This window comes from Rattus norvegicus, chromosome 9 (assembly GCF_036323735.1).
Source record: "Rattus norvegicus strain BN/NHsdMcwi chromosome 9, GRCr8, whole genome shotgun sequence".
In the NCBI taxonomy this organism is placed as follows: domain Eukaryota; kingdom Metazoa; phylum Chordata; class Mammalia; order Rodentia; family Muridae; genus Rattus; species Rattus norvegicus.
In genome coordinates, this window is record NC_086027.1 from 22953645 (window position 1) to 22981408 (window position 27764).

The following is a 27764-nucleotide window of genomic DNA, read 5'->3' on the forward strand; positions in this document are numbered from 1 at the left end:
TAAGAGGGCAGCCGGAGAGGAGTTGAGGTTGAGATCTTGCCAGAATGGGCAGGCGGCAAGAAGATGCGGTGAGCGAGTCGGACAGACAGAAAGGGTGCGGGGAGCCCCTGTTGCTTCTCCCCTTTGGCAGTGTGGTGGTGGTTATTAGGAAGGCTTGGTGAAGGCGGAGTTTGGGGGGCTGGGGGCGGGGCTCTGCTGCACTGGGAGGAAGAGGGGGGGCGCGCTGGCTCCAGCTCGGCTCAGACAAAAGGCGGCGGCGGGAGCGGGCGGGAGGCGGAGCGGCGCCGCGAGGGCCTCAAGGTGACACCCGCCCCCGGCCCCGGCCCCCCCAGCCCGGCCCCTTCAGCCCGCCCTCCCACCCATCCCCCCCATCTCCGGCCTCCCCCGTGCCCTTTCTAGGCCCCCTCCCCCCGGCGGGGGGTGGGGAGCAGAGAGGGCCCCGCCCCTCGCGCCCCCTCCTCAGGGCCAGCGCAGGATGCCCCCGGCCCCTGGCAGCCCCCCGGGAGGTCCTGAGCTCGACGCGCCCCCTCTACGCCATGTCCCCCCCTGGCTCGGCCGCGGGAGAGAGCGCCGGCGGCGGCGGCGGCGGCGGCGGCTCCGGGGTCCCGGAGGAGCCCATGGCAGCGGCGGACGAGGGCCCCGCCCGAGAGGAGGTGAGAGCCGGCGGCCCCCGGTTCCCCCGCACGACCGCGACCTGGCCCCATCCCCCGCACCTCGCGCGGTCCCTGCCGGTTCCGCCGCAGAGCGGCCGGCGCCCCGCACCCCGAGCCGGCCGCTGCAGCCGCAGTCCAGCACCACTGCCCCGACCTGGCTGCCCGCGCAGTCCGCTGTGGCGAGGAAGGGGCCGCGTCGGGGGCGGGGCTCAGGGGGTCCTGGGCAGGGGGAGGGGCCCTGGGCGGAGCCTCGCAGACCCCGGGCTTAGCAGCGAAGGGCTAGGCCGGCCGCCGGGTGAGGATGGTGGGCGGCATCCCACCTTGAAGGCTAGGAGGGAGAACTGGAAGTGCTCCGAGGCAAGAAGAATGCGTTGTGGGGAAGCGATGGTGTCACCCTAGCTGGGATTATAGGAAGATCAGACGGGTACAGAAGCCATAGCCCCTGGGGTCACCGGGAGTGTGTGTGTAAGGGGGCTGCTGCTCACCTCTCTCAATGCCTGATGGTCCCCCTAGGGGGCACTAAGCTTAAGGATTTCTGAATCAGTACTATGCATGTACCTTGCGAGGGTCCTACTTGAGTCTTTTGAAAACGGGAGACAAAGAAACTAAGGGAAGTACCAGAAGCCCTCCGTCCCAACCTCCCATCCACATTGGTGCACTCCATGCATATTACACGGGGGCTGGAGAGTGGGGATGGACTTGCCGGTAGCCCCTTTCGGTTGTGCTCACACTGGGACAAGCACATGACCAGGCGGGCACACAGGTGCACCTGTGCACCCGGCTTCCAAAGGCACAGCTCCCAGAAGGCAAGGGTACCCTCCCTACCCTGTAGGTACTCTCTGTATTGTTTCCTGTTCTTCCTACCTATGCACAGAAATCTAGGACCTCTGCTGTTAACTGTACACTTGGTTTCCACTGCTTTATCCCTTTCTGGTGGTCCCTAGGTCAGGATGAAGAATTAAAGGGGCCAGTCAGCACTGCAGCAGAAGGTTGTGTGTGTGTGTGTGTGTGTGTGCACATGTGTGTGCACATGTGTGTGCAACAATGCAGAAAGTGTGGGAAGACAGGCTATTTGAACAATCGAACTCAACCCTCATTGATTATGTGCCTGCTGGGTGTCACTTAGGAGGCAAAGAGAACGAGACGCTGGCCCTGCCCTCAGGAGCGCTCCATCTGGTGGAGAACTAGACATGTAAACAACTCAGAAGGTGCCAAGTGCTTTTAACAGACCGGCCCTGGAGAGTATCAAACATTAGTGACAAACGCCAGGGCTTCCAATATCTTCCTTTCCTGTAGTCCACCCCTCCCCCATCTTCTCTCCTCACCCACAGACCTCTGTCCCTTTGGACTGTTTTGTGGGAAGGTGCGAAGGTGCCCCAGCCCCTCTTCCCCACCCTAGAACAGAGAGGAAGAATGTGTTTACTGGGAAGAGGGGGTGTGAATAGTAGGAAGACTCACAGAAGGATACAGGGGAGGTGAATGGGATAAGGTTAAACCTCTACTCCAGAGAAAGTGTTAGATTGTCTGTAACGGAGAGGTGAGCCAAAGAGAATGGTTTCTCTAGAACCCAGGGCTGACAGTATCTCCAAGAGGTCAGGGCCCCACCTAGTAAGTGGGGAGATATGTCAGTGGGTCCCTCCCTGCTCTCTTGGGACCCCCTGGAAAAGGTCTGGGCTGAGGACCTACCTTCGCTAATGCCTGTTTGTCTATTCCTTTTTTCCCCATCCACCCCTTCTCTCGTTTCATCGCCATCTTTGTGTCTGTCTTTGGACTCTTTCTGGATATCATCCTATCCATCTGGTCCTCCACTTCTGATCTCTCTCTCTCTCTCTCTCTCTCTCTCTCTCTCTCTCTCTCTGCCTCTTGTGGTCTCTCTCTCTCTCTCTCTCTCTCTCTCTCTCTCTCTTTGTGTGTACTCTTTTATGTTGGCATTCTGGTCACCTTTTGTCATGGTTCTGTCTGGGACACTTCTGTGTTTATCTCTGGTCACTGGCTCCCATCTCTGTCTTCTTCCTGCTACATTCCTGTCTACGACCCTGGCACTGGCCTACTGTCTCTCAATCCCTGTGTTCATCATTGCCTCTGTGCCGGGTCCTGTCTCCTCGTCTGAGCAGCAGCGTCCCATCCAGCCCTCTTTCACCAAATCTCTCTGCCGTGAGTCTCACTGGAAGTGCCTCCTGCTCTCACTGCTCATGTATGGCTGCCTGGGGGCAGTGGCTTGGTGCCACGTCACCACAGTGACCCGCCTCACGTTCAGCAGCGCCTACCAGGGCAACAGCCTCATGTATCATGATAGCCCTTGCTCCAATGGCTATGTCTACATCCCCCTGGCCTTCCTGCTCATGCTGTACGCCGTCTACCTGGTGGAGTGTTGGCACTGCCAAGCCCGCCACGAGCTGCAGCACCGAGTGGATGTGAACAGTGTTCAGGAGCGTGTGGGACGAATGCAGCAGGCCACCCCCTGCATCTGGTGGAAGGCCATCAGCTATCACTATGTCCGACGAACTCGACAGGTCACCCGATACCGCAATGGAGATGCCTACACGACCACCCAGGTGAGAAGCTGTGGATGAGCGTGGGCTGTTCAAGACAGGAAGGTTGCTTGGGTTTCTCTCTGCTTTTGAGGGAGCTCGGGACAGCATGAGCCCCCATGCGTATCCAGTAGTGACAACCAACACCAACAGAACCGAGCTCTAGGCACTTACAGATTTAAAACCATTTACTTAATTCTATGAATTAAGCAAACCTATGAAGTGGCTATACCCCCATTTTATTTTAAAGAGTGGTAAAGACAAAACCCATCCAAGGTCATACAGGAGATAAGGAGGACGGGACTTTAGCTCAGCTGGCCGGCTCCTGGGTTGGAGTCTGTTTAGTGCTTCATGCCTGCAGATGACTTCACCTGTATCTGCTCAACTGTTCGGTAAAGTAATTATTACCGAGTACTTATTCTCAGCTACGGAGACCTCAGCTCAGACTGGCCTGAGGCTACTTTTACTTGGCAGAGGTAGACTTAAAGTCAGGTTTCTGGGTCTCAGGCCAAGACTATTAGAGGAGGTGGTTGTGCGTGGTACAGGGTTTTCAGGGCAATCCCACTGGGGTTGGGAGCGGAAGGGGGAGGAGGTGGTGACGGTGATGATGATGATGGTGACGGAGGAGGAGGAGGAGGAGGAGGAGATGATCTCAGGTATAAGGACCTCGGTCTGTGTTGGGATAGACAGACAAAAGCCGCGGTATGCTCCCCCTTGCGACTCCAACCTCCTGCAGGTCTACCACGAGCGGGTCAACACACACGTGGCGGAAGCGGAGTTCGACTACGCGCGCTGTGGGGTCCGGGATGTGTCCAAGGCGCTGGTGGGGCTGGAGGGCGCGCCGGCCACGCGGTTGCGCTTCACCAAGTGCTTCAGTTTCGCCAGTGTGGAGGCTGAGAACGCGTACCTGTGCCAGCGCGCGCGCTTCTTCGCCGAGAACGAGGGCTTGGATGACTACATGGAGGCTCGAGAGGGCATGCATCTCAAGAACGTGGACTTTCGCGAGTTCATGGTGGCCTTCCCCGACCCGGCTCGGCCACCTTGGTATGCCTGCTCGTCGGCCTTCTGGGCGGCAGCCCTGCTCACGCTATCGTGGCCGCTGCGCGTGCTGGCGGAGTATCGCACAGCATATGCGCACTACCACGTGGAGAAGCTCTTCGGTCTGGAGGGACCGGGCTCGGCCAGCAGCGCAGGTGGCGGCCTGAGTCCCAGCGACGAGCTGCTGCCCCCGCTCACGCATCGCCTGCCGCGGGTCAACACGGTGGACAGCACCGAACTCGAGTGGCACATCCGTTCCAATCAGCAGCTGGTACCCAGCTACTCGGAGGTGTTGCTCATGGACCTAGTCGAGCTGGGCTCGCGCTGCGGCGGGCCAGGGGGTGGCTTCGTGCCCAGGTGTCGCTACGGAGGGGTTGGTGGCCCGGGCGCGGCGGGCGTGACCCCGCACTGGCGGAGCTGCGAGCACTGTCAGCGAGCGGTCAGCAGCTCGTCCATCTTCTCGCGCAGCGCGCTGAGTATCTGCGCCAGCCCGCGGGCCGCCCAGGGCCCCGGAGCGAGTGCCGGGTGCGGGGGCAGCCGCTTCTCACTCAGCCGCCTCTATGGTTCTCGGCGCAGCTGCTTGTGGCGCAGCCGGAGCGGGAGTGTCAACGAGGCGAGCTGCCCCACGGAGCAGACCCGTCTGTCGAGCCAGGCCAGCATGCGGGACAACGAGGACGACGACGACGAGGAGGAGGCTGGGCCACCACCGCCCTACCACGACGCCCTATGTTTCCCTGTCCTCATTGTCCATCGGCAGGAGGGGTGTCTGGGCCACAGCCACCGGTCACTGCACCGCCATGGCTCCTGCGTGGAGACCTCACTGTGACCTCCCGCCTTTGGAGGGAGCCTGTGCCGTTCTCCCTCCTGCCTCTCCTTGTGTTGTGCTCTCTGTGTGTAGCAGAGGAAGGCAGGATGGTAGTTAAGGCCAGGCAGGGGGTATGAGAGAAGGCGGGAGGTGAGGGGGCACACTCAGACGAGACCTCAGTGATCTGAGACTGCTTCCCTGTACACAGACGGAGGATGGGAGATTGGCAGCTCTCTAAGAATCCCATCCACTGGGGCAGAGGTGGTTCTCTTCCAGGCCCCACCCAGTTCCTGCGGGGACACCTCCTTTTCCATTCACACTCGAGATTTCCCTCCCAGGCTTTCATCGAGTCTTGACTGTTAGTATGTTGTGGGACCCGTTTCTGGCTTCCCCACCAAGGGAACCATCATGGTGAGCAGCAGGAAAAGCATTTGGGGCTCTTTTTTTTTTTTTTTTTTTTTTGCCCAGGCCCCCCGTGGAGAGGGGCGGTGGTTTGGTGGAGAGCAGCAGAGCTGGCTTCCAACCAGCTTCTGTGTTCACAGGGTCTGAGGGTGGGGCCGGGGGGTGGCCCTCCCAGTATTGCTCTCCACACCTTAAAAGAGTTCTGGCGGCGTCTAGGCGCTGCGGCTAAGAAAGCTCTGTTGTTTGTTTCATTGAGCCCCAGAGCTCCAGTCCTGGAGGGACTTTTCATCACATCAATGACGTCACTCACCTCGGGGCTTACTGGCTCTAAAGAGCTGTTGTCAGGGTACAGGGCAAGGGAAGGAAAGCTGGGAGGACACTGCAGGCTCTTTCTGGAAAAGACTCAGCCTCCCATCCATCAGCTGCTTCCTCCCCTGGGTTCTGGGTAGAAGCTTCCATGAAGGAGGCTAAGGTGCCATCCTGGAGGCCCTCATTAAAGTCAGCCAGGGTGAGTGACCCAGTGGACAGAGCTTGAGGCACATCTTGTTGAGAGACCTCAGGAGCAGAGTTAGTAATGGTGGGTAGACTGAAACTAGCCCTGAAGGTGTGGTGACAGGGCGTGCTGTAGCTTTTTCTCGTGCAGACGCTTAAGAAGAAAGGTGCCCCTCACGCGCGCCTCCGTAGAGCTGAGTCCTTCACAAGCCCTAGCTAGAGAGATAATCATTTCCAGTGGCAGGAGTTCCGTTTTTGCCAGACCCTCCACTTCTTCCTATCCCATGAGTTGAAGCTCTAGGTCTTCAGAGGGGCGCCATGCCACAGCCCCAGGGCACCAGCCCTTTGTCCTGTCCCTTCGAAGCTTTGACACCAACTTTGCTCTCCCATTCCCTATACTCCCTTGCCTCCTCCATTCCGGTGTGCTTCCTTGTGCATGTCTGTGTTTGGCCCCTCGCTCTCCCAGCTGCCCTGGCTGACATTTTCCCAGCAGATTTAGTACCCAGGGATTGGGCTCACATCCATCCAATCTTGTTCCCTCTGCTTCTTGCTTTGCCTTCCTCATCAGATCTCCACCTTTTTGGCTTCCCCTCTTCCTCCTGGCTGTGCCAGTCCTATGCCAACCAATGGAAGTGGCCCCTACCTATGCACAATCTCCTCTGGCTCCCCTTCCCTTTTTCTCTGGGGGATGTGGGAAGCCCTGTTGTGGGGATGCCATGGTCTAGGGCTCAAATGGGGGTTGAGCTTTCTGGTTATACAGAGATGTTTGGGTGAGGAGGGAGGGGTGTCAGAGAAGGATAGGTTCGAGCAGAAGGGATCAGCACAGCTGCCCACTGGGTTTCCTGGGCAACAGTGTCCACTGGCCTGCTAGCACTGAACCTTCCAGGACCCTGAGATTGAGCTCCGTGTGTGTGCGTGTGTAAGTGTGCATGTGTGAGTGTGTGTGGTGTGAGTGTGTGTGTGAGTGTGAGTACTATGTGTGTGTATGTGTGAGTGAGTGAGTGTGTGTGTGTTTGTGCGTGTTTGTGTGTGTGCGTGTGTGAATGTGTGTGTGTGGTGTGTGTGAGTGTGTGTGTGTAAGTGTGTAGTGTGTGTGAGTGTGTGAGTGTACTATGTGTGTGTATGTGTGTGTGTGTGAGTGTGTGTACTATTGGAGCACAGGTGGTGAGTGAGCTGTGGCCTCAGGCCTCAGTTCTTGGCCAGCTGGCGACTGAATGTTTTGTTCTCATTTAGGGGCAGCTTGGCCATCTCACAGCTCCAAGGAGGGAAGGACTTGGCTCCTCCATTCTGGGTCCAGAAACCGAGCTTGACCTTGGGAGAGGAGGAGGGAAGCCCTGTTATTATTTTTGCCTGACCATTTCTGCCTAGGTCTCCTCACACAGACAGCCTCACCTCCCACACATACACACACATGCACAGACTTAGAGAGAAAGCAATTCTTTGGTCTCTTTTCTTGGTAGCTTTATTGATTGCCAGGGAAAATGAAAACCAGAAAATTAATTAATCTCTAAAATTAAACTTTACACTGAATGTTCTTGTTTCTCTAATTAGAACCTCTGCTAGCAGCTGTGGCTACACACACACACACACACACACACACACACACACACACAAATATATAGACACACACACCCTCACACCTACATGTTTGCACTCTGGAACTGTCAGAGGGTGTCAGGCACAGAGGATTCTAGGTTGCCCGGACAGGCACACACATAGTCACTCCCAAGCCCTCTCTGGTGCTCTGCTCAGCTCCTGCTTGTTGCAAAGAGTCCCTGGAGTGCAGGCCCTCCTGGATTGTAGCTGCAGTCACCCATCTTTGAGGTAGAAGATGGGCTCTGGGCCACTCAGCTCAAGGAGAGTTGGGAGATAAGAGTTTGAGTTAGTCAGTCAGATCCTCTCGTGAATCCATAGTCCGTAATTCCTATGGGTGTAGCCCCAGGGTGGGCAGTCATGGTGTGGAAGGGACTCAAGGAGAGGGTACCTGGAAGACTGTATGTCCTGAGGAGAAGGGCTTGTGGGGTGGGCTAGGCCTGGCTGGGGAGGAGACAGGTCTCTGTCAAATTGGGTGCATCACACTGTGGCCTTTTTGTCATGGAATTCCAAGCGCAAAGATTGTACAAATCACACTGATGGATAATAAAAGTGTGGATGACTCACCGGTCTGCTCCCTCAGAGTGACACTTGCTCCCCATGCTCTCCATTCCCAGCTTGAGGGTTAGTGAGGGTGCGATCTGTACAAGTGGACTAAGCCGGGAGCTTGACGGTAGTGTCTCTGGGAGGGTGGAAGGGCAGAGGGAGACAGCCATAGCTTTGCTCTGTGTGCACTCACGGGCGTGTGTGCGTGTGTGTGTGTGCATGGTGTGTGTAGAGACTGAGATCAGGACTCAACTATCTGCTTGGTAGAAAGGGAGAGGGGTGGGGTGGGTCAAGAGGTAGATGGGGCTCATGAAGAGTTTGAGCAGGAATGGTTGTCTCATAGTCCTTTGTTGTCCCTGTTCCTGGTATGGGTCTAGTAGTGGCCATCTTCCAGGTGTGGGAGCTAGGCCACCACCATTTCATCCTTAGGCGTGCCCCTTCTGTATCTCAGCATCTTCACGTATCCAAATCTGGCCACCCCTTCCAAGGAGACTCGTGGTTCCCTTTCTCGATTCTTCGGAACCAGGGGCAGGCATATCAAGGGTGTGAAATGAAGGTGTGGTTGCCAGGGTGACCCATCAGCTCACTGTTCTATCCCTGTCTTAGCCTACAGAATTCTCACTGTAGTTGTTAGTGGGTAAGGTGAGGTGGCCAGGACTCAGGGTCCGCTGGCGAGCAGCCTCTCGGTTGTTATGCAGAACCTGGCCAATGAGGTACTCGCTCTCCTGGGCTACATCTGACAGTCGCAGGTCGAACTCCAGAATGGTCTTGTTGTCTGACATGCCTTCCAGGAGCTGCTTCCCACCGTCCTGGGGAGGAGTGAGGCAGAGGGGTCATTTGGTGTCACAAGAACACACTTCCATACAGGTGGGATACCTTTTTGCCAAAGCCACCTGTAATCTATCTGTTCGGGACATGGACAAAAATTCCATTCTACTTGAAGAACTGTGGTGACGGCAGACTGAGGTGACAGCTTAACCTAAATGTTTTGAAAAAAATATGGATTCGTGATAGTGATGTGGTTCTCCTTCCTCCCTCACATCAGTCCTGGGGACCTAAGAATAGTCAGTCTAGTGAGATGTGAGAAGAAGTTTGGAGGGGATGGAATGGCTACAATCCCAGCAGCCACGAGGCAGACCTCAGAGTTTGAGGCTAGCCTGGTCTACACAGTGAGTTCCAGGATAGCCAGGGCTACACAGTGAGACCCTGCTTTAATCAATCAATCAGGCAGTCAATCAATCAATCGATCGATCAATCAATCAATCAAACCACCTTCCTTTCCCTCCCAGAAACTAAGAGCCAAAGGAAAAGGAGGAACCTGTAGGTGACTCTGAGGAAAGCCCTTGTGCCTGTGCACAAGGACCAGAATTAGGATCTCCAGAACCCATGGGAGTACTGAGTAGGTAGAGTGCCCATTTGTAACTCTGGGGATGAGGGATCGAGGATCTCCAGAGCAAGCTGGCTGTCAAGATCAGTCACTTCAGAGGCTGTCTCTGGGTTTGACGGAGAGACCCTGCCTCAGCAAATAAGGTGGAAGAACCATCGAGGGTAATTTTAGATGACAACTTCGGGTCTCCACATGCATGCCCACGTGTACGCGCTCATATAGGTACACCCTCACACACGCAAAGACATGTATACATGCACATATAGCACAGACATACAAAACAAAAATGAAAAGAATTGGGCCCTGGAGCGCACACAGGAGAAGAACCCGCACACATGTTCTCTGAGCAGCACACCACGGTCTGCTCCTAACATTTCCCCCGCCCTGGCAACGGTCTATGTTAGTTGGACTCCACCCCATACCCACCGCTCCGGAAGCCATGACTCACCTGCCCAATGTGGTTGCAGGATAGGTTGAGGCTGATGAGCGTGGTGTTGACTGGGAGCACTTGGGAGAGGAGCGTGGCTGTGGGCTCAGACAGCTCATTGCCGCCAAGGTTCAGCACGGTGAGGCACTTGTTGGTCTCCAGGGCGTGGGCGATTGCTTGACCACCCTCGTCCTCGATGCAGTTGAGGCGGAGGTTGAGGGAGACGAGGTTGGTGTTGTGCGCCAGGGCGTGGGCCAGTGACTGTGCACCGGACGCCCGCAGTTGATTGTTGGCCAGGTTGAGCACTCTCAGGCGACTGTGGCTCAGCAGCTTGGCTGCCGCGCGTGCACCGCGGTCTCCAATGAGGTTGTGGGATAAGTCCAGCTCCTCAAGGGCTGGGTGGTCCAGCAGGCTACGGATTAGGATGCGTGCCTTATCGTCGTCCACCTTACTTCGGGTCAGTCTGAAGATCTGTGGGCAGGTGGGAGTTTTACAGCACCTGCCAGTCTGGGATAGCCTGCGCTACCTAACTGCTCTGTGCCGGTAGAGAAAGAAGATACAAGCTGGCATGAGGCTCAACACCTGGTGTTAGCCACCTGCCTGGCTTTCAGGTTGGAGGTGGAGTCACCTAATGATGTAGAATTGCTGGCAGGTGGTAGAGAGGAAGGCCATCACCAGGTCCAGCTCAATCTCGGTTTTCTCTATTCTTTTGACCAAGAAGCTGACAGTGGAAAACTTTGCCTACGTCACTGTTAGTGGCTGGTATTACAGAACCTTCCAGTATGGTGTGCCAATCCAGCTATATTTCTCTGGACAACATACTCTCTCATAATCTGTGACTACGTCAGCCTTTCTGGCTTCCAGTCTGCCCATGCCACGGTACCTACAAGCCCCCTTTCCACTGAAGGCCACTCTTCTGTTCTGTTTTATTTTGTCCTGGCCACTGAATAGGCTCCTCCACTGTTTTCATGATACCAACACAGATCTCCACAGCTGCCTACCACATGCCAACTGCCCCGCTTCAGGTCTCAGCCCCAGCAAGCATTGACCCTGGTCCCTGAGCCTCTTTCTGTATAACCGATGATTTTCTTGTGGACCAATTCAGGTTGAAATTGGTGCAATTTCCTCTTCAGAGACCCAGAAGCCCTCCTGTGTCCCAGCTCTGTTCCCCGCTTTGCAGTCAAGCTCTTGACAAAACTGTTCACAGCTCCGCCCTTTTCCTCACTTCCCACTCTCTCCATATCCACAGCTGCCCAGCTTCTGTTTCTAATACCCCACCCCCAGGGACCCCTCAGGTCCCTAAGCCAGTCCTGGGCTCCATCCTGTTCCGTGGCTTCCTCCTTCTATTTGAAACGTGCCCCTGTCTGGGATCTGTGACACGATGCCATGTCCTCTCTCCTATTCCTGGCAAGCTCTTCCCCCTCTAGCCCTACATGTCAAGCTTCCTTTTTCTCCCTTTGGATCTTTCTTCTATGACTCCATCCAAATGCAAGGCCACACTCAAGAAGACACAGTTCTCAAAGCTCAACTTAAGACTCTCCCCACGTCAGACTCTCCCTAGCTGTAGAGAGGACCTCTCTCTGCTCCGGGCCACCTCAAACTGGAACTCATGTTTTTAAACTCAAAATGGTCCCCCTCCTCCTCCCCCTCTTCCATTCCCTGCCTGCCAATGATTCCTACAGCATCTGGTCTCGTGAGAAGGGCCCTCAGCACATCTGCCTCGTCCTTCCTGTCTCCATCCTCCTTACGTCACAGGGGCAGGTTACCTGACTGTGTTTCTCTCCAGATTCTCCACTTCATCCATCTTTGCAGATACGGAGGCGGTTCCAACCACCCTCACAGTGCTTGCTTGCTTGCTTGTTTTGGTAGTGAGGGGGCCAGGGACACAGCTGAGAAGAGAGACTCACTGGAGGACCGAGGTCAGATTGACTGGGGGCAGGCCTGCGTGGGATTGTCTTGATTGTTGATTGATGGAGGTCTAGCCCACTGTGGGTAGCACTATCCCTAGGCACATGGTCTTGAACCGTATGAGGAAGCTAGTTAAGGGGCTGGAGAAACAACTCAGTGGACTTTAGCCTGTGCAGCCCTTGTGGCCCAGGAGTTCAGTTTCTAGTACCCATATTGGGTGGCTCACAATAGTTAGTGACTCCAGGCCCTCTCAATGGGCATGTGGACTCATGAGCATGTACCCTCCCATTATGCATAATTTATAATAATAAGAATAAATCTAAAAAGAGAGAGAGAAAGAAAGCTAGTGGGGTAAAAGCTGTGTATGAGCCAGCCAGCAAGCAGTATCACTCCATAACTTCATGCTGGACTTCTTTGGGCTGTGGCATGAGTTCCTTGTTTGCTGGCAATGCTGTGTGGGATAACAAGCAGGCTTGCCTTCAAGTTACTGCCTTGAATTCCTTCACTAATGGCCTTGGCATGGGAGTGTAAGTCAAACAAATCCCCATTCCCCCCAAAGTTGTTTTGGTGAGAGTGTTTTATCCCAGCAACAGAAAAGACACCAGAACGCTAGATTCCTGTGCAAAAGCTTGGCCCCCTCTGTGAACCTGAGAGATGTGAGGCCTTTAAGAGGTGGGACTCTGGGGCTGGGGATTTAGCTCAGTGGTAGAGCGCTTACGTAGGAAGCGCAAGGCCCTGGGTTCGGTCCCCAGCTCCGAAAAAAAGAACCAAAAAAAAAAAAAAAAAAAAAAAGAGGTGGGGCCCTGGTGGAATTGATAGGATGTCACCCTTGGAAGAGTCTGGTGAGGCTCTCCTGGGACCCCAGGACCCAAGTTATTCTTGCAAGAGGGTGTGCTTGGTCTCTTGTGCACATGTCCTTTCCTTCCGGCTTTTCTGCTATTAATGCTGGCGCTGTGTGATCTGTGAGTCCTTCCAGCTACCAGGAGCTAAGTAACCCTGCTTCTCCTGCTTTCCCTTCGTGTTCTCTCTCTCTTTTGAAAAGATCCTTGAGTATGTTGCACATGTGTGCTTTTGTGTGGGTATGTGGGTGGCTAGAAGAGGTCAGATCCCCTGGGGCTGGAGTTGATGTAAGCGCTGGGAACTGAATTAGTGTTTTGTGCAAGAGCGGTCAGTTTGTGATCCTAACCACTAAACCACCTTTCCCCTTTCTCTGGAACAGAGTTTCCTGTAGCCCAGGCTGGTCTCCAGTTCACCATGTAGGTATGATCCTGACCTTTCGATACCCCTGCCTCCAACTTCAGACATGTAACATGTAACTCCAGACGTGTAACATGTAACATGTAACTCCAGATGTGTAACATATAACATGTAACTCCATTAAAAAATTGTATGTCTTGGTGCTGGGAACTGAATCCATGTGCTTCAGCATCTTGTCTTGTTGCTGTGACAAAATACTTGACAGATGCATGTTAAGGAAGGAGGAGGCTCTTTGGCTCACAGTTTTGAGGGCACGGTTCATCACAGCAGGGGGAGCGGCATCAAGCTGCTAGGCTTGGTAAGAGAGGAAAGAAATGCTGTCCTCTGTTCACCCGCTTTGCAGCCAGCCAGCAGCCAGCCAGCATCGGGCCCTGTCCCAGGTGCTGAAGATGCAGGGGGCGCCGGGGGGGGGGGCAAAATTATGCCGTTTGAGCTCTGCGGATGGAGCAGTCTGATGGGATGAAAGGCACTAATGAGCAGCCATAGAAATGTGAAGCTGCAGCTAGGCGGTGGCTGCCAGATTTCACAAATAGAAACACAGAACGTCCAGTTAAATTTGAATTTCAGATTAAAAAAAAAAAAAAACCCTCAATGTTTGGCTGCGTAGCCCAAATAGTCCACGGGGCATACTCGTCTGAAGATTTCAACATAACCAGGGTGATGGTTAATGCTGCCAACTTGACAAAGCTCTAAAATAGCCTAGAAGTGAGTCTCTGGGTGTGTCTCTGGGGCATTGTCTAGTTCAATGGCTAAATTACCCAGCTAAACCTTTCTTCTCCCTTGAGACAAGATTTCTCTGTGCAGCTGGCCGTCCTGGAACTCATTCTGTAGACCAGGCTGTCCTCAAACTCAGAGATCACCTGCCTCTGCCTCTTGAGTGCTGGGATTGAAGGTGTGCACCACCACTGCCCGGTTTATCTAGTTAAACTTTAATTGTGTGTGTGTGTGTGTGTGTGTGTGTGTGTGTGTGCACGCGCGCGCACGGGCGCGCATGTCCTGGGCTGGATAAAAAGGAGAAAGCTGAGAATCCCCATTCCATGCTCTCTGCTTGGCCAACGCCTCAAGCTCCTGCCGCCATGGCTCCCCCTCTGTGGTGAACCATGCCTTGAAAACTGTAACCAAATGACTGTCAGCTCCCTTCAGTTGGTTCTGCCAGGGATTTTAATCACAGCCAGGAGACAAGTTAAGCAGTACAGTAGACCTGCTGTGGAGTGCGTTTTAGCTTTTCCCAGTGGCAGGGGCCAGACCCATGGCTTTGCACATGCTACAGACACTCTTTGCCTCTGAACTGCACCCCAAGCCTGGGCGTTTTTCATTTGGATCCATCCTCAGTATCACTTAGACTGGGCGTAGTGGCGTCATCTGTGATGACAGCACTTGGTCGTGTTTGTGTATGTAAGGCAGAGGCAGGAGGTCAGAAATTCAAGGTCATTTTTAGCTGCAATCAAGTTCTGGGCCTGCCTAAGACATGTGAGACCCTTTCTCAACAGAGTTTCAAAAGAAAAAAAAAACGAACCCAAATATCTAAACAATTCCCTTCTCTACTGAATGAATGCAAGGAGATGGGAGAAGATGGTGGGAGGAGAGGAACAGGCAGGGAGAAGCAACCCCTGAGGCAATGAGAAAGGAGGAGGCAGGCGATTTGGGGGCGGGGGGGGGGGAGCGGGCTGCGGTACCTTGAGAGTGTGACAAGCTTTGATGGTGGCTGCTAGAGAGTGGCAGTCTCGGTAGGTGAAGAGAAAGAGGTTCCACTCAAAATTCATGCCGCAGTCTTTGACGCCATACACCAGGTCCAGCTCCTCCAGGTACTTGAGGCCACCCACCAGAGCCTGCAGCTGGTAGTGGTTCTTCTCAGGCTCGTTCCCTTCGCCCTCACTGCCAGAGTCCGACTGTTCCTCTCCCTGAGGCGGGGTCGGCATCCGCACAGGTGGGAGGAACTGGTCCACGTGGATGCGGCGCACGTAGTTCCTGCAGAGGGGCACCAGGTCCAGAATCACGTTGGGGTCCGTGGTCCCTGGGATGAAGAGCTTCAGCAGGTTCTCCAGGTGTCTTTCAAAGAACATACGCTTCCAGCTGTCGCCGTGCTTGGACACGTGGCACACGGACCAGCGCTTGATGCAGCAGCGGTGCCAATAATTCTCATCCTCAATCAAGTTAGCCGTCACCGACAAAGGCAGCTCAGGGGGCAGGCTGCTCAAGACCTTCTTTTGGTGCTCTGGGAGCAGCTGCTTCAGGATGGGGTTGTCTTTGGGAAGGGAGGAAGGAAAACAGGGTCAGCCACCATGCTGGGAACGTCACAACACAGTGCCCCGGGGCTGTCTTGGAAGATCCTTTGTGATCTTGGGAACTTTGCTTTGAGAGGAGAAACGGTTTCATAAAGAGACACTCTTTGAGGCGCTCTTGCCTGCAACTAACTGGCAATTGCATTGGGCAGTATCTGGTCTCAAGCGGACCCACCCAGAGAAGAACAGATAGAATCTCAGGGCCAGTTCTTAACGTATCATCCAGTCTGACTTCTGAGACGCCCAGTCAGACTTTACTCATTCATTTCAGAATTACTGTATGTATTTTAACACCTACTATGTGCCAGATGCTGCTGGGGAGAAAAAAGGAAGAAAACATGGGGCCAAAAAAGATGGATCAGGGTGTAAAAAAAATGCATGCTGAGCAAAATTGAATCCCACCCCAGAACTCATGCAGAGGTGGGAGGAGGGAGAGCTGACGTCATGAGTCTCTGTATGTGCACTGCATTCCATGGTGAGAGCTCTCCCCACCCCCAATACATCCTTAAAAATGAAGAAGTCAGACATGGCCCTGGCCTCCTGGAGTTCATCTAAGCTTGCTGGGGCACACATCGACATGCTATGTTAGATAGATGGCCCATTTCTCGGGAAGCCCTTGTCCCACAGAGTAGGAGAGGCCAGCTAGTTCTCTTTGGAAGGAGCTGGAGTGGAGGAAACCAGGAAGCCATTTGCATCCCAGAGGACTCTATCAGATGTGTGCGCAGGCGTCTGTTTGTGTGGGTGTGCATGCACGTGTGCATGTGTGCTTGTGTGTGTGCACATGTGTGCACGCGTCTGTGTTCAGTTTGTGTGCATGTGCATGTACGTGGTGTGTGTGTGCGTGCACGCATGTGCCTATGTGTGGGTGTGCTCGTGCGCGTGCACGTGTCTGTGTTTGGTTTGAGTGCGTGTGTATGCACGTGTGCATGCGTGTTTGTGTGTGTGCGCGCGTGCACGTGCACATGCGTGTGCGTGCGTACACATGGCAGGAGACACCACTCAGTTGGGTGGGAGTAGATTTGAGAATGCTTCCAGGCTTGGGTGTGGTGGTCCCCACCTCCTCCGGCCCAGATCACGTGGACTCACTCTGGAAGTTCTTGACAATGTGTTGAATGCAGAGCTCTGTAAGGAGAGGTACAATGGCCAGCGACCACTCCGGGTCCTCGGAGATGATCCTGCGCATGCGACGGACATTTGTGGTCTTGGTCTTCAGCTGACTTGGGGCAGGGCTGGTGCTAGTCTTCAAGGACACGGGTCCTGGACTGGTACTACCCAAAGTAGAGACCTGGCGCTGGATGTTGAAAGCGGATTGGCTGCGAGACGAAGGGTCGGACGCTGTTGTTGAGGTTTCCTGCATGTTGACTGCTGGCAGTGAGGCAAGGGTAGGAACCTTGGCAACCTGGCAACAGGAAGCTTCTTACTGCAGGCAGGATACAGGATTGGGGGCGGGGTCCTAGCTGGAGCAAGAGGAAGGAGACAGTGTTACCTGGGGGGAATTAAGTGGCACAGAGCGGTGCTTGAGGATCAGTCTCTGGAGTGGAGTAGAACCAGATGAGGATCTCGGAGACTGGCTGTGTGGCTTTGGGCAAGCGAGCAAACATCTCTGAATCCCAGATGTTGCCTGTGAAATGAGGGCAGTAACTACCAACAGGATTATTAGAGGAGTTGATAAAATAATGTATTCTAAGGGCCACCGTGTGTACAGGAGCAGCCCCAAAGTTTAGACCATAGCTGTTCAATAATTATTATCATGGCTACGTACCAGGTACTCATGTTGGATATTAACTCATTTGTCATTAAGAAAAAAAAAACACGCTTTGGAGGTAAGAGCCCATTTTCATCTTCTTTTTTTTCCTTTGAAGGAAAATGAAACACAGAACGGTCCCTGACTTGCCTGATGTTGCACAGCTGATACTGAACGGGTAGTCTTTAAAGATTGTGTGTGTGTGTGTGTGTGTGTGTGTGTGTGTGTGTGTGTGCGCACACGTGCACACAGAGGCCCTGTGCTGAAGTTACGGGCAGTTGTGGGTAGCCTGACATGGGTGCTGGGAACTGAATTCAGTCCCTCGGTGAGAACAGAACACTGAGTGCACATGACCTCTGAGCCATCTCTCCAGCCATCCATAAAGTGTGCATCTAAACTCAGTTTCTCGGGGCTGGAGAGATGGCTCAGTGGTTAGAGCACTGACTGCTCTTCCAGAGGTCCTGAGTTCAATTTCCACCAACCACATGGGGGCTCACAACCATCTGTAATGGGATCCGATGCCCTCTTCTGGTGTGTCTGAGAGCTGTAGTGTACTCATATAAATAAAATAAATAAGTAAAAAAAAAAAAAACAAAGCAAAAAAGGGGAAAAACTCATTTTTTGTGTCGCCCTAGCTGTCCTGGCATTCACTCTGTACAGCAGGTTGGCCTCAAACTCCCAGATCCTCCTGGCTCTGCCTCTTGAGCTCTGGGATCAAAGGTGTGCACTACCAGTGCCAGGCAAATAAATAAATAAATAAACGGGAAAAAAAAGAGGCTTAAGTAGAGTTGGGAGTATAGTTCATTGACAGAGCTCTAGACCAGGACCCCTAGCTAAAAACAAAACAAAACAAAATCCCAAACAAATAAAAACCCTACAGGAAAAGCAAAATGAACAGAACAGCAACATCTTGAAACAGGTTTAAGGTCAGTGTGGTCTACAGAGTGAGTTCCAGGATAGCCAGGGCTGCACAGAGGACGCCTGTCTTCAAAAAAAAAAAAAAAAAAAAAAAAAAGAAAGAAAGAAAGGAAAAAAATCAAAACCCCAAACAGATGAAATTATTGTACACTAAACATTATTGCTGAAATGTGTAATTTGCATACAGATTTTTAAATTAAAACAAAAAACAAAACCAAAAAAGTTGAAACTTATGGGTTGGGGATTTAGCTCAGTGGTAGAGCACTTGCCTAGCAAGCACAAGGCCCTGGGTTCGGTCCCCATCTTCGAAAAGAAAAAAAAAAAAGAAAGAAAAAGGAAAAAAAAAGTTGAAACTTAACTATCGCACTATATTCAGGAGGATACTGTTCCTCCCCCCTTTTCTTTCAATTTTAAAGGGATACTGTCACCTAAATGTGTGATCCGTATAGTTTATCTTTCTATTTTGACTTGTCATTTATATGTACATATGTGTCTGCGTAGGAGGGTGGGAGCTCATGTGGATGTCCACGGAGACAGAAGAGCCAGCCCCCTGGAGTTGGAGTGAAGGTAAGTGTGAGCCTATCAGATAGGGGCGCAGTGAACGCGATACGAGTCCTCTGGAAGACCAATCAACAAGTACGCTTGGCTGCTGGGCCACCTCTTTAAACCTCTGCGTAAAGGCTTTGAATGGGTAAAAGCTTTGAACGGGAAGAATAGGTATGCTCAGGTCAGATCTGAGCTTATGGCCTCCATTCAGGGCGCGTGCAGTTGGGAGCAGCCAGACACACCCTCCTGTAGAGTGCGAACGCTGCCTCGCCTCCCTTCAGTCCCACCTGGCTCCCACTTCCAAGTCTCCCCTCATACCAGACGGTGGCGGGCAGTCGTGGGAAGTGAGAAGGCAGCTAAATATGGGGCTAAAGACAGAAGACTGAGGATGCTGTCTGGGCCTGGGGGATCTTCTGCACATGGCCACCTCTTTGCCCTCCTGCTGCAGGCACCCTACCGGTAACCTGAAGGCAGAACACGGGCGCCTGGGCCCTCTGCCCGTTGCTGGGCAGCTTCCCTTTGTGCTACACTGTGGTGTGGCCAGTGAGAAGGAGAGCCCTGCTCCAGCAACAGCATCCTTGGCAGAGGGAGGAACCAGATGGTACTCCCTAGCCTGCCAGGCAGCTCAAGGAGGAAAAGCCTTGGGAGAGGGGCACTGTCAGCAATATATTTATGTATTGTGTCACCCTGTATGCAAATCAAATGCAAACTCACAGACTCTGTCCGTCTTTAACTACACAATGCCTTTAATCCCAGCACTTGGAAGGCTGAGGCAGGTAGATCTCTGTGAATTTGAGACCAGTCTGGTCTATATGTATATGGTGAGTTCAGCAGGGTGCTGTCTAGATAGAGGCACCAGATGGTTTCGCATTTCTGGCTTGCTGCACAACTTATCTGGACTTGGACTTCCTCCTTACCCTTCTCTAAAATGGGATAATAATGTCTTCCTACGTAGGCGACTGTGGAGATTCCTGAGAGCTGAGAAGTGTCTCTACATGAATGCCAGGTCTCTAAGACTTGTCCCTGTCTCTACAGGAGAGAAGCGTAAAGGGTCAGTGGCAATTTGAGGACCTGGTGCACCATGGTTAGAGGCCACTTGCCCCGCTCTCCTGGGAGGTGGCCTGCTCCCTCCTCTTAGGAGGTTTCATCACAGCTGGGGTTAATTGTGAGCCCCTCGGTGCTGCATACTGCCTTTCTTGGTACCAGGCAGTTCTTCCTAAGGTCTAGTTCTCGTTGTGTTTGCTGCTGCTTTGTAGTCTGCCTCTGGCAGAGATCATAGAGCCATCCGTGGCCCTAACAAATCTCACAAGGGGTAGTCTCCCCCATTCCCGTCGCTGCCACAGGGACTGGCGACATAGCAAGACCCAATAGTAGCTTTCTATGTTTACAGAAACACCCATACCCTTGGTCTGATGTCTCTTGACTTTGGTTTCCGGCTTTTGTTTTGAGACAGGGCCTTACTCTGTAGCTCTGGCTGCCTTGGAACTCACTATGTGAAACCAGGCTAGCCTCGACCTCACACAGCTCTGCCTGCCTTTGCCTCCATGGGTGCTGGGATTGAAGTCATCCACCACGCCTGGCCTGATGTCATTTTTAAGGCAAACGTCGAAAGCAATTACATCATAAGGTCAGAATTGACCATTTTCATATACTTTGTGTATCCACCATTTTCATATACTTTATATATGAAATATACATTATATATGTTATATTTTTGTGGTGTGGAGATTAAATCCAGGCTCTTGCAGATGACAGCCAAACATTCTACCACTGAGCCACGCCCTAGCCCACTCATTTTTTTTTTTTGGTTCTTTTTTTCGGAGCTGGGGACCGAACCCGGGGCCTTGCCACTCATATTTTTTAAAAAAGTTATATTTATTTAATGAATATGAGCGCTCTATCTGCGTAAACACCTGCAGGCCAGAAGAGGGCATCAGATCCCATCACAGATGATTGTGGGCCACCGTGTGGTTGCTGGGATTTGAACTCAGGACCTTTGGAAGAGCAGCTGATGCTCTTAATCGCTGAGCCATCTCTCCAGTCCCCTATTTTCATTCTTGAGCTCACTAGTAGCTGAGGCAGACTGTGAATTCCCTGTAGTAGCCTCCCCAGCAGTTGGGATTACAATCCTGCACTACCGGGCTTGGCTCTAAGGATATTTTTGACAGGAAAATTATTACCAGGCCCAACTGGGCCTGGTGACGCAGACCTGTAATCCCAGCTATGAGGAGTTTGAGGTACAAAGACTTAACGTTCAAGGTCTGCCTGGGCAGTTTAGTGAGACTTTGTTTTTCTTTTTCTTTCCTCTTTATTTTTTCTCCTCCTCTTTTTCTTCCTCTTCTTCCTCCTCCACCCCACCTCCTTTCTTTCTTTTCCTTCAAGATAGGGTTTCTCTGGGTAGCCCTGGCTATCTGGGAACTCACTCTGTAGACCAGGCTAGCCTTAGAATCAGAGATCTCCCTGTATCTCTCTCCAGAGTGCTGGGATTAAAGGCACCACCACCACCTGGCTAAGATTCTGCCTTTTTATTTCTCAAAATAAAAACTATGAAGAGGATTATATATATATATATATATATATATATATGTAGTTTTTAGTGGTAGAACACTCATAGGACTTGAGTAATATTATTATTATTTCCTATTATGATTATGATGATGATTATTATTATTATGCGTCAAACCTTAGTACTACCAAACATAAGAAATAAAACAATAACCAGAGGTTATCTCTAGAGATTCCAGTTCCATGTGATTTTCAAACATCTCTTTTGAGGGATGGGGGTGTGCCGTGCAGCTGAGAGCATCTGCCGGACATTTTGGAAGCCCTGGGTTTGATCCTGCATACACTGGCATCCCAGTCCACATCTATAATCCCTGTACTTGGGAGGAAGAGGCACAGTGAGCTTGAGGCAGCCGGAGCTACATCTCAAACAAATCACCAGCAAGAAAATGTGTTTTGAGGGTATATGAGGGGTGGAGAGACACCCAGCCGTTGAGAATGTCTGCTGTGCTCAGAGAGGGCTCTCAGCACCCACATCAGGCAGCTTGCAACCAACTCCAGCTCCAGGGAGATCTTTGGAGGGTACCTGCATATACTCACACAAAGATGCACAGTTGAAAGTAAAACAAAATTTAAAAGAAAAGAAAAATGTCTACCGATACTATATCAAAGTATACTTAATAGGAAAGTGAGTTAAGGGAATTCCTTGGGTCTGTTACTTCTGGCTCTCCTGCCTATCTTACCACTTCTGTTTTTTTATAAGCAGTTGTGTGCTGGGAACCAAACCCAAGCCCTCTGGGAGAGCAGCCAGGGCTCTTAACATCTGTCTGAGCCATCTGTTCAGGCCCCCCCCGCCCCGCCCCCGCCGGCTTTGGGCACTCTGTCCACCCCCAGGTTCTGCCCATCTTGCTCCTGTTAGGGGACCCAGCTCTCCACCGTCTGCTGTCCAAGTTCCTCAGATTCAATTTACACAGAAGATAGAGCTGAAAGCAGGGAGTCAGCTCCTCCTTCAGGTCACACAGGGGTTCGCTAACCTGTTCCTGCTTAGCGCTCTCCTTTCTCACTGCTGCCTCAGCCTAGGACCTCTGTGTCTGTCACACACAGCTCCACTTGGCCCTGGCATCCAGTCTGGTCCTCTACAACCAGCCCTGCACAGCCAAAGAGGCAGGCAGCTATATAAAACCTTCAGTGGCTCGGAACTGCCCAAGGACAAAAGCTAGCTCTTTCAGCATCTCAGAGGACAAGGGCGTTCTATCGCGACTAGTGGCTCTCCGAAATAAAGCCTGCTCTCATGCAGGACATTTTAAACTAGTTTGATCGTTTGCTGAGGCCACTCCTTAAACTTGGGATGCCTTTCTTACCATCTCCTCCCGGGAACGAGACAGACATCCATCCACTTACTAGTTCAACCCCTCCCCTGGCTTCCCCCCAAAAACTTTGTTGTAGCCCTAGCTCTCCAGGACCCGTGCCACCTTCCCCTGTGCCCAAATCCACAGCAGACAGAGCTCACTGGATCTGCATGCCCAAGCCCAGTGCCAGGTCTGCCTTAGGCAGGTAGCTAGTTTGAGTCTGTCCTATTTGCTTCTAATAATAGCTTCTAAAGAGTATCCCATTGGCCACTGCGACTGACGGGCGTGGCCTTATAATGCCAACCAATCAGAGACTTTCTTAGGATTGGTCCAAGTAGAGGCTGACGGAAGGAAGGACCGCTGCATGTCCTTGAAGGAGCAGGAGCCCTACTGCTGAGAGTCACTTTCCCTGACGTATACAGAGCCTATCTGCAGTAGCAGAGGATGAAACCTAGTGGGGGGCCGGCAACCAGAAAAGCCAGAGTGACAAAGGCCTGAAGTCCCTGAACTGCCGGGCTTCGGGTCTCAACATGCAACCTCCTTGCATGTAGTATCTTTCTCCTTTGTGACCACAGGGTGCTAGGTTCGCTGGTGAGTGAAATGGAAAATTCCTAAATCAAGGAAGTTTGAAGTTAACCTGGTCTTACGGGAAACCCTGTCCAAAGAAAAAGAGAAAGGAAGGAAGGAAGGAAGGAAGGAAGGAAGGAAGGAAGGAAGGAAAAGATGCTATCCCAGTTTGATTGAGGGGAAAGATTGGAGGAAGGGGGAAACGGACAGGCATAGCAGCTTACATCATTTGCTGGAAGGCCTTAATCTGGCTGGCTGTCTCCAGGCTTTCCTGAGGATTCTGCAGGGATGGACAGAAACCTAGATACCCAAATACTCCCAAAGGACCACAGAAAGAAGACAGCTCCTGAAAGGACCCAGCCCAGTTGGCGCCACAGGGGTGGTTCTCAACCTGTGTGTCCCGACCCCGAGGGTCACATGGCTGATATCCTCATGTCGGGTATTAACAATCCATAACAGTAGCAAAACTACAGTTATAAAGTGGCAACGGAATAATTTTATGCCTTAGGGGTTTACCACAAGAAGAGAAAATAGTTTAAAGGGTTGCTGCGTTAGAAAGGTCGAGACCCACTGGATCTATAGTCTCACATCTTCCTTGAGAGCCTGTAGGGCGGGGAGAGAAATGGAATTTCGTACTACAAGGTCCCACTCCTTTCTTCACGTCAGGGATTGTCTTTGGCATTCCAGACAAGCTGAGATCACCAGAAATTCATTTTTTTTGTGTGTGTGTGTGTGTGTTTTTTTTTTTTTTTGTGCTGCTATGTGATGTCCCCACTAAGGGCAACCTCTGCTCTTAAGAGTGTGGAAGTGGGAGATGGGTCACAACTTACATCTTGGGCCCCTGGGTTCGGTCCCCAGCTCCGAAAAACAAGAAAAAAAAATCTTGGGCCCCTTCTCAAGGACCTGAGGGCTTTACAAGGCTGCATCTCTAGCATCAAGTGCAGCCAAGCAAGATAGGGAAAGGTCATTCTTTCTCCAAGCCCATCTCTGTGTCCTCAGGACCGGGACAGGGGCATAAAAACACAGGACACACGAAGCCACACTGTGAAGGGTAGGGACTTTCTGGGCCTTGGTACAAGTAATAAAATGGTGTCCCACTTTGGCCAGGGCTGTCCTCATTTCGGATGGCTTTGTATGTGGTGGACAGGTGGTCTGGGGTCATAAACTTGGCTCTGGATAGCTGTGACTTATTGCATTCTAGGCGTGCAATGGCAGATGCCCACAGCGGGTTGACTCTACAGTCGCTGGCTGAGTGCTCAGGCCTTGGACTATCTCCGCTCACACCCTCTCTCTGCCTCTCACATCTGCAAGACCTTGGACAAGGAATTAACCTCAACAGGTTTCAGGGGCATCACCTGTTAAATGGGGACAGTAATTAATATTCCTATCACCTATCATTCACTGTAGATGATTAAGGAGCTAAACTGTGATGTTTCACACAGGCTTGGCCTGGAGTCGGCACTCAAGTCGTAGAGGCTGTGAAGAAGTTAGCAGCTTCACCCATATGAAGCTCAGTAAGCCCTCATGTTCACAGGTGATGTTTGTCATAACACCACTGTCTCCACCTTACAGAAGAGGAAACCGAGGCTTAGAAAACAGAAGGGACTCACTGTCACTTCAGAGCTGTGCTTGGAGTGCTTATCTGCCCACTGGGCTCTGCTTCTCTGAGGTGCACCTTTCTCACCTCAGCTATAGGAAGTTTTCTGGAACTTTCTCCCACTTGCGAGTTCTCTAGTCACCACTGAGGAACTGGAACCTTTACCTACTTTGGTGCCGACCTCCAAAAACCCAGCACCCTTATCCCGTTTCACTGCTCGCAGCACCTGACGCTTCTGTAAGGCTGGATTGCCGCAGACACCTTTTCCCTTGAGGTCTCCATGAGGGCCCAAGAGAATATTTCGGGGTTGCTCTTCTGCCCTGCTCACCCTGGGCGCTTCATGTTGCTCACAGACTGGGTCAAGCTTGGGTCTCCATCATATCCCTTCCCTTTTTCATCCTTCCTCAAGTTCCCAGTAAAATCTGCCTGAGTCAGGGAGGTTCCTCACACTGCTCAAATGGGAAAGTTAAGGAGTCTGTCCTGCCCCCTATGTTCCTCTGAAAGTGTAGCTGATGTGGCCTCCACCCATTTCTCTGCCTTTGCTTCTAATGTCTTCTCAGTCAGCTTCCCACCCATACTTACCCCAGGCTCCCCCAAAAGAGAGCCCTCCTTGGGCCTCCTGTTCCTATGTTCAGAGCCCTGGGCTTTTGATTACACCTTCTCCCACCCTCTTTCCTTGCCCTCTATTGCTCAAAGTCCTGTTGTGAATTCTCCGTTCACTGGACTAAAGGAAGAGAGAATTAAAAACAAAGGAGTAAAACAGAGTTTTCCCAAGAGCCCAGGTTTGGTCTCTGGCCCGGGGAGATAGCTTGTTCATAGCCCAAGGGCCCTCCCCTTTCCAGCTCAGACTCCTGTAGTCAGTGTATGGAAAAGGACACCTAGTGGTAACCAACCACAACTTCAGCCACCTCTCCTAAGCCACCCCAGGGGGAAAGCTCAGCTTCAAAGGTCAGCATGGTCCTCCTCCTCCTCCCCCCCTTGGTAACCCAGGGAGACCAGGTCTATGGGGGGGATCTAGGGAGGGGCAGAACCCACAGGGCTTGTAGCATTGTCCACAGCTGAGGATTGGGGACCCTCCTCTTCCCAGGTCCCCCACTTTCTTTACTTGAATTCTAGGCCTCTGGACCAGTTTACAGATAGTCGTTGTGTGGCACGCAGAGCCTTGATCCAGGCTTTAGAAGGCAGGGTTGAGCTGGGGGCTTCATGTAATTGCAGGATGGGTTCTCCCATTACAAGACATACGAGGCTAAGATTGATGGCTGCGGGGCCACAGACCTGCGTGGGTTGCAGGAGCTGGCAGAGCTTTAGGCTTGACCAGCATGGTCTGAATGGGGAGATCTGAGTTGGTCGTCCCTTTTTCAGAGGTCACCTCACCTGCTCTGGAGACCCAGGAGACTGCTCTCACAGGCGGTTGGCGCAGTTGGTTGTTAGGGACGCCTGAGTCACCAGGGGGCGGGCCGTGAGCCCTCTGCCCTGGGCGTTGGCGCGCCCTCCTCCTTCTCACCTGCCCTTTGCGCGCGCGCGCGCGCGCGCGCGTGCTCAGAGAACGATCCTGTGGACTTGGGCTCCTGGCTGCGTGTTTCGGTGCATTAAGGTTTTCGTGTGGAGAGGATGTACTTCTGAAAAGGAATGGGAGAGGAGAAGGAAGGCCCAAGAATAACAAAGGAGACCGGGGAAGCGAGGGGGTTTTCTACAGTTACTTAAGTCTCTGGAATTCCCCTGTGGTTGAGCTGTAGACCCCAAATCTGCTGGGTAGCCCCTTCGGTTTTCTCTAATATGAACCAAGTATCAGGAGCAGGAAGGGCCTGGGCCTCCAGATGGCTCTGTCACTCAGCCTGGTGCAAGCTCTCAGCACTGGCTTGACAGACAAGTTAGGGCTGCTGTCCTTATCTGTTTGTAGGCAGGAGAGCGGGCTCCAGGGATCCGGCTATGTGTAGTAAGAGAAATGGTTCTCTAGAGGAGAGGGACAGCAGACTGGAGAGAGAGAGAGAGAGAGAGAGAGAGAGAGAGAGAGAGAGAGAGAGAGAGAGAGAGAGAGAGAGAGAGAGAGAGAGAGAGAGAGAGAGTTGTCCCAGGAAAGCTTAGCTTTAAGCTAGCTTCTCTGGTCAGATTGCCCCTGTTGGCGCCTCAGTTCGGTGGTCATGGAGGAGCCGGATCTGTGGTAAATGTAGAAGACCAATCTTCTATCAAGCTCCAGAGGTCAAGCCATGCAGTGAGGAGGCAGACTACTGTTCCCAAGTCCCTTCAAGCCCTCTCAAGAGACTTACAAACCATCACTTGTATAGTCGTGGATGATCTTGAACTTGTGCTGTTCATGCCTCGCTTCTCCAGAGCTGGGATGGCAGGGGTGTAATTGAGTTAATGGGTTGCTGGGGATCGAACCCAGGGCTCAATCCATGTGTTACTCTGCCTCTGGAGCTACATCCCCAGTCCAAATGATTACACGTTAGGCGGTGGGGCGCTATGGCATCATGCAGGCTCGCTCTGCTTTGTTAATTAGCATCAGGGAATCATGCTTTGAAGATGCACACCCCCACTCCTGTCCCCACCCATCCCTCATTCCTGCATCTGGGTATAGCTCTGCTGGGCAGCTTTGTTCTGATAGAGGAGGAGGGTCTTCCCCACATCCCTTAGCTTCAAATGTTGGGTTTCGGCTTCAGCTGCTTTATTTGGGCACATATGTGTCCACAGGTGTGTACACGCATGTGGTGGGGAGAAAGGCTGACCTCAGGTGTCATCCCTCAGGTGCTGTCCACCTTGAGAAAGGGTCTTTTGTTGCCCAGGAACTCGATGAATAGGCTAGGCTAGATGGCTTGTGGAGCTCAGGGATCCGCCCACCTCTGTGCACCCTTCCCCACATGGCACAGCTGGGATTATGAAGGGATGCTGCCATGGGGCTCCTGGCACTTGAACCTGGGTCCCTGTGCTCAAAGAGCAAGTACTTTGCTGAGCGATCGCCTTCAGTGGTTTTCACCTTAGCTCCAGCTTGGAGCACGTGCTGTGTTAACTCTTACGGTGGTGTAAGCTTTCAATACCAGCGCTCGGGAGGCAGAGACAGGCGTATCTCTGTTAGAGGTCAGTCTGGCCCACACAGTGGTTCCAGGCCAAACAAACAGCTATATATGGAGACCCTCTCTGAATAAGAAAAGTCCATCACTGGTCTGACCGCTCATAGCCTCACCCGGTGTTCCTTCAGCTCAAACACCTCTCTTGGGTTTCC

The 27764-nt window shown here is 52.5% G+C and overlaps 2 protein-coding genes across 6 annotated transcripts; one reads left to right on the top strand and one right to left on the bottom strand.

Annotated features, from left to right (window-relative positions):
• Nucleotides 1-236: 236 nt before the first annotated feature.
• Nucleotides 237-8082, top strand: Tmem151b (transmembrane protein 151B). 2 transcript variants are annotated; one of them, NM_001191804.2, is made up of 3 exons: nucleotides 237-653; nucleotides 2768-3208; nucleotides 3921-8082. In NM_001191804.2, exons 1-3 carry the CDS (start codon nucleotides 537-539, stop codon nucleotides 5046-5048), a joined length of 1686 nt encoding a protein of 561 aa, NP_001178733.1. In that variant the 5' UTR covers nucleotides 237-536; the 3' UTR covers nucleotides 5049-8082. The 2 variants fall into 2 exon arrangements, with proteins under 2 accessions (NP_001178733.1, XP_008765073.3); XM_008766851.4 differs by lacking the exon at nucleotides 237-653 and having other exon boundaries at nucleotides 660-3208; nucleotides 3921-8080.
• Nucleotides 7361-26067, bottom strand: Tcte1 (t-complex-associated testis expressed 1). Of its 4 annotated transcripts, XM_006244540.5 has the most exons (6): nucleotides 25919-26042; nucleotides 16808-16942; nucleotides 16408-16720; nucleotides 14716-15284; nucleotides 9896-10345; nucleotides 7361-8869 (listed from the first exon to the last, which is right to left on the bottom strand). In XM_006244540.5, the coding sequence occupies exons 3-6, from the start codon at nucleotides 16676-16678 to the stop codon at nucleotides 8663-8665; spliced, it is 1497 nt and encodes a 498-aa protein (XP_006244602.1). In that variant the 5' UTR covers nucleotides 16679-16720; nucleotides 16808-16942; nucleotides 25919-26042; the 3' UTR covers nucleotides 7361-8662. The 4 variants fall into 4 exon arrangements, with proteins under 4 accessions (XP_006244602.1, XP_006244601.1, NP_001101676.1 ...); XM_006244539.5 differs by lacking the exon at nucleotides 16808-16942 and having other exon boundaries at nucleotides 16408-16778; nucleotides 25919-26066; NM_001108206.1 differs by lacking the exons at nucleotides 16808-16942; nucleotides 25919-26042 and having other exon boundaries at nucleotides 7532-8869; nucleotides 16408-16747.
• Between the last annotated feature and the right edge of the window lie 1697 nt (nucleotides 26068-27764).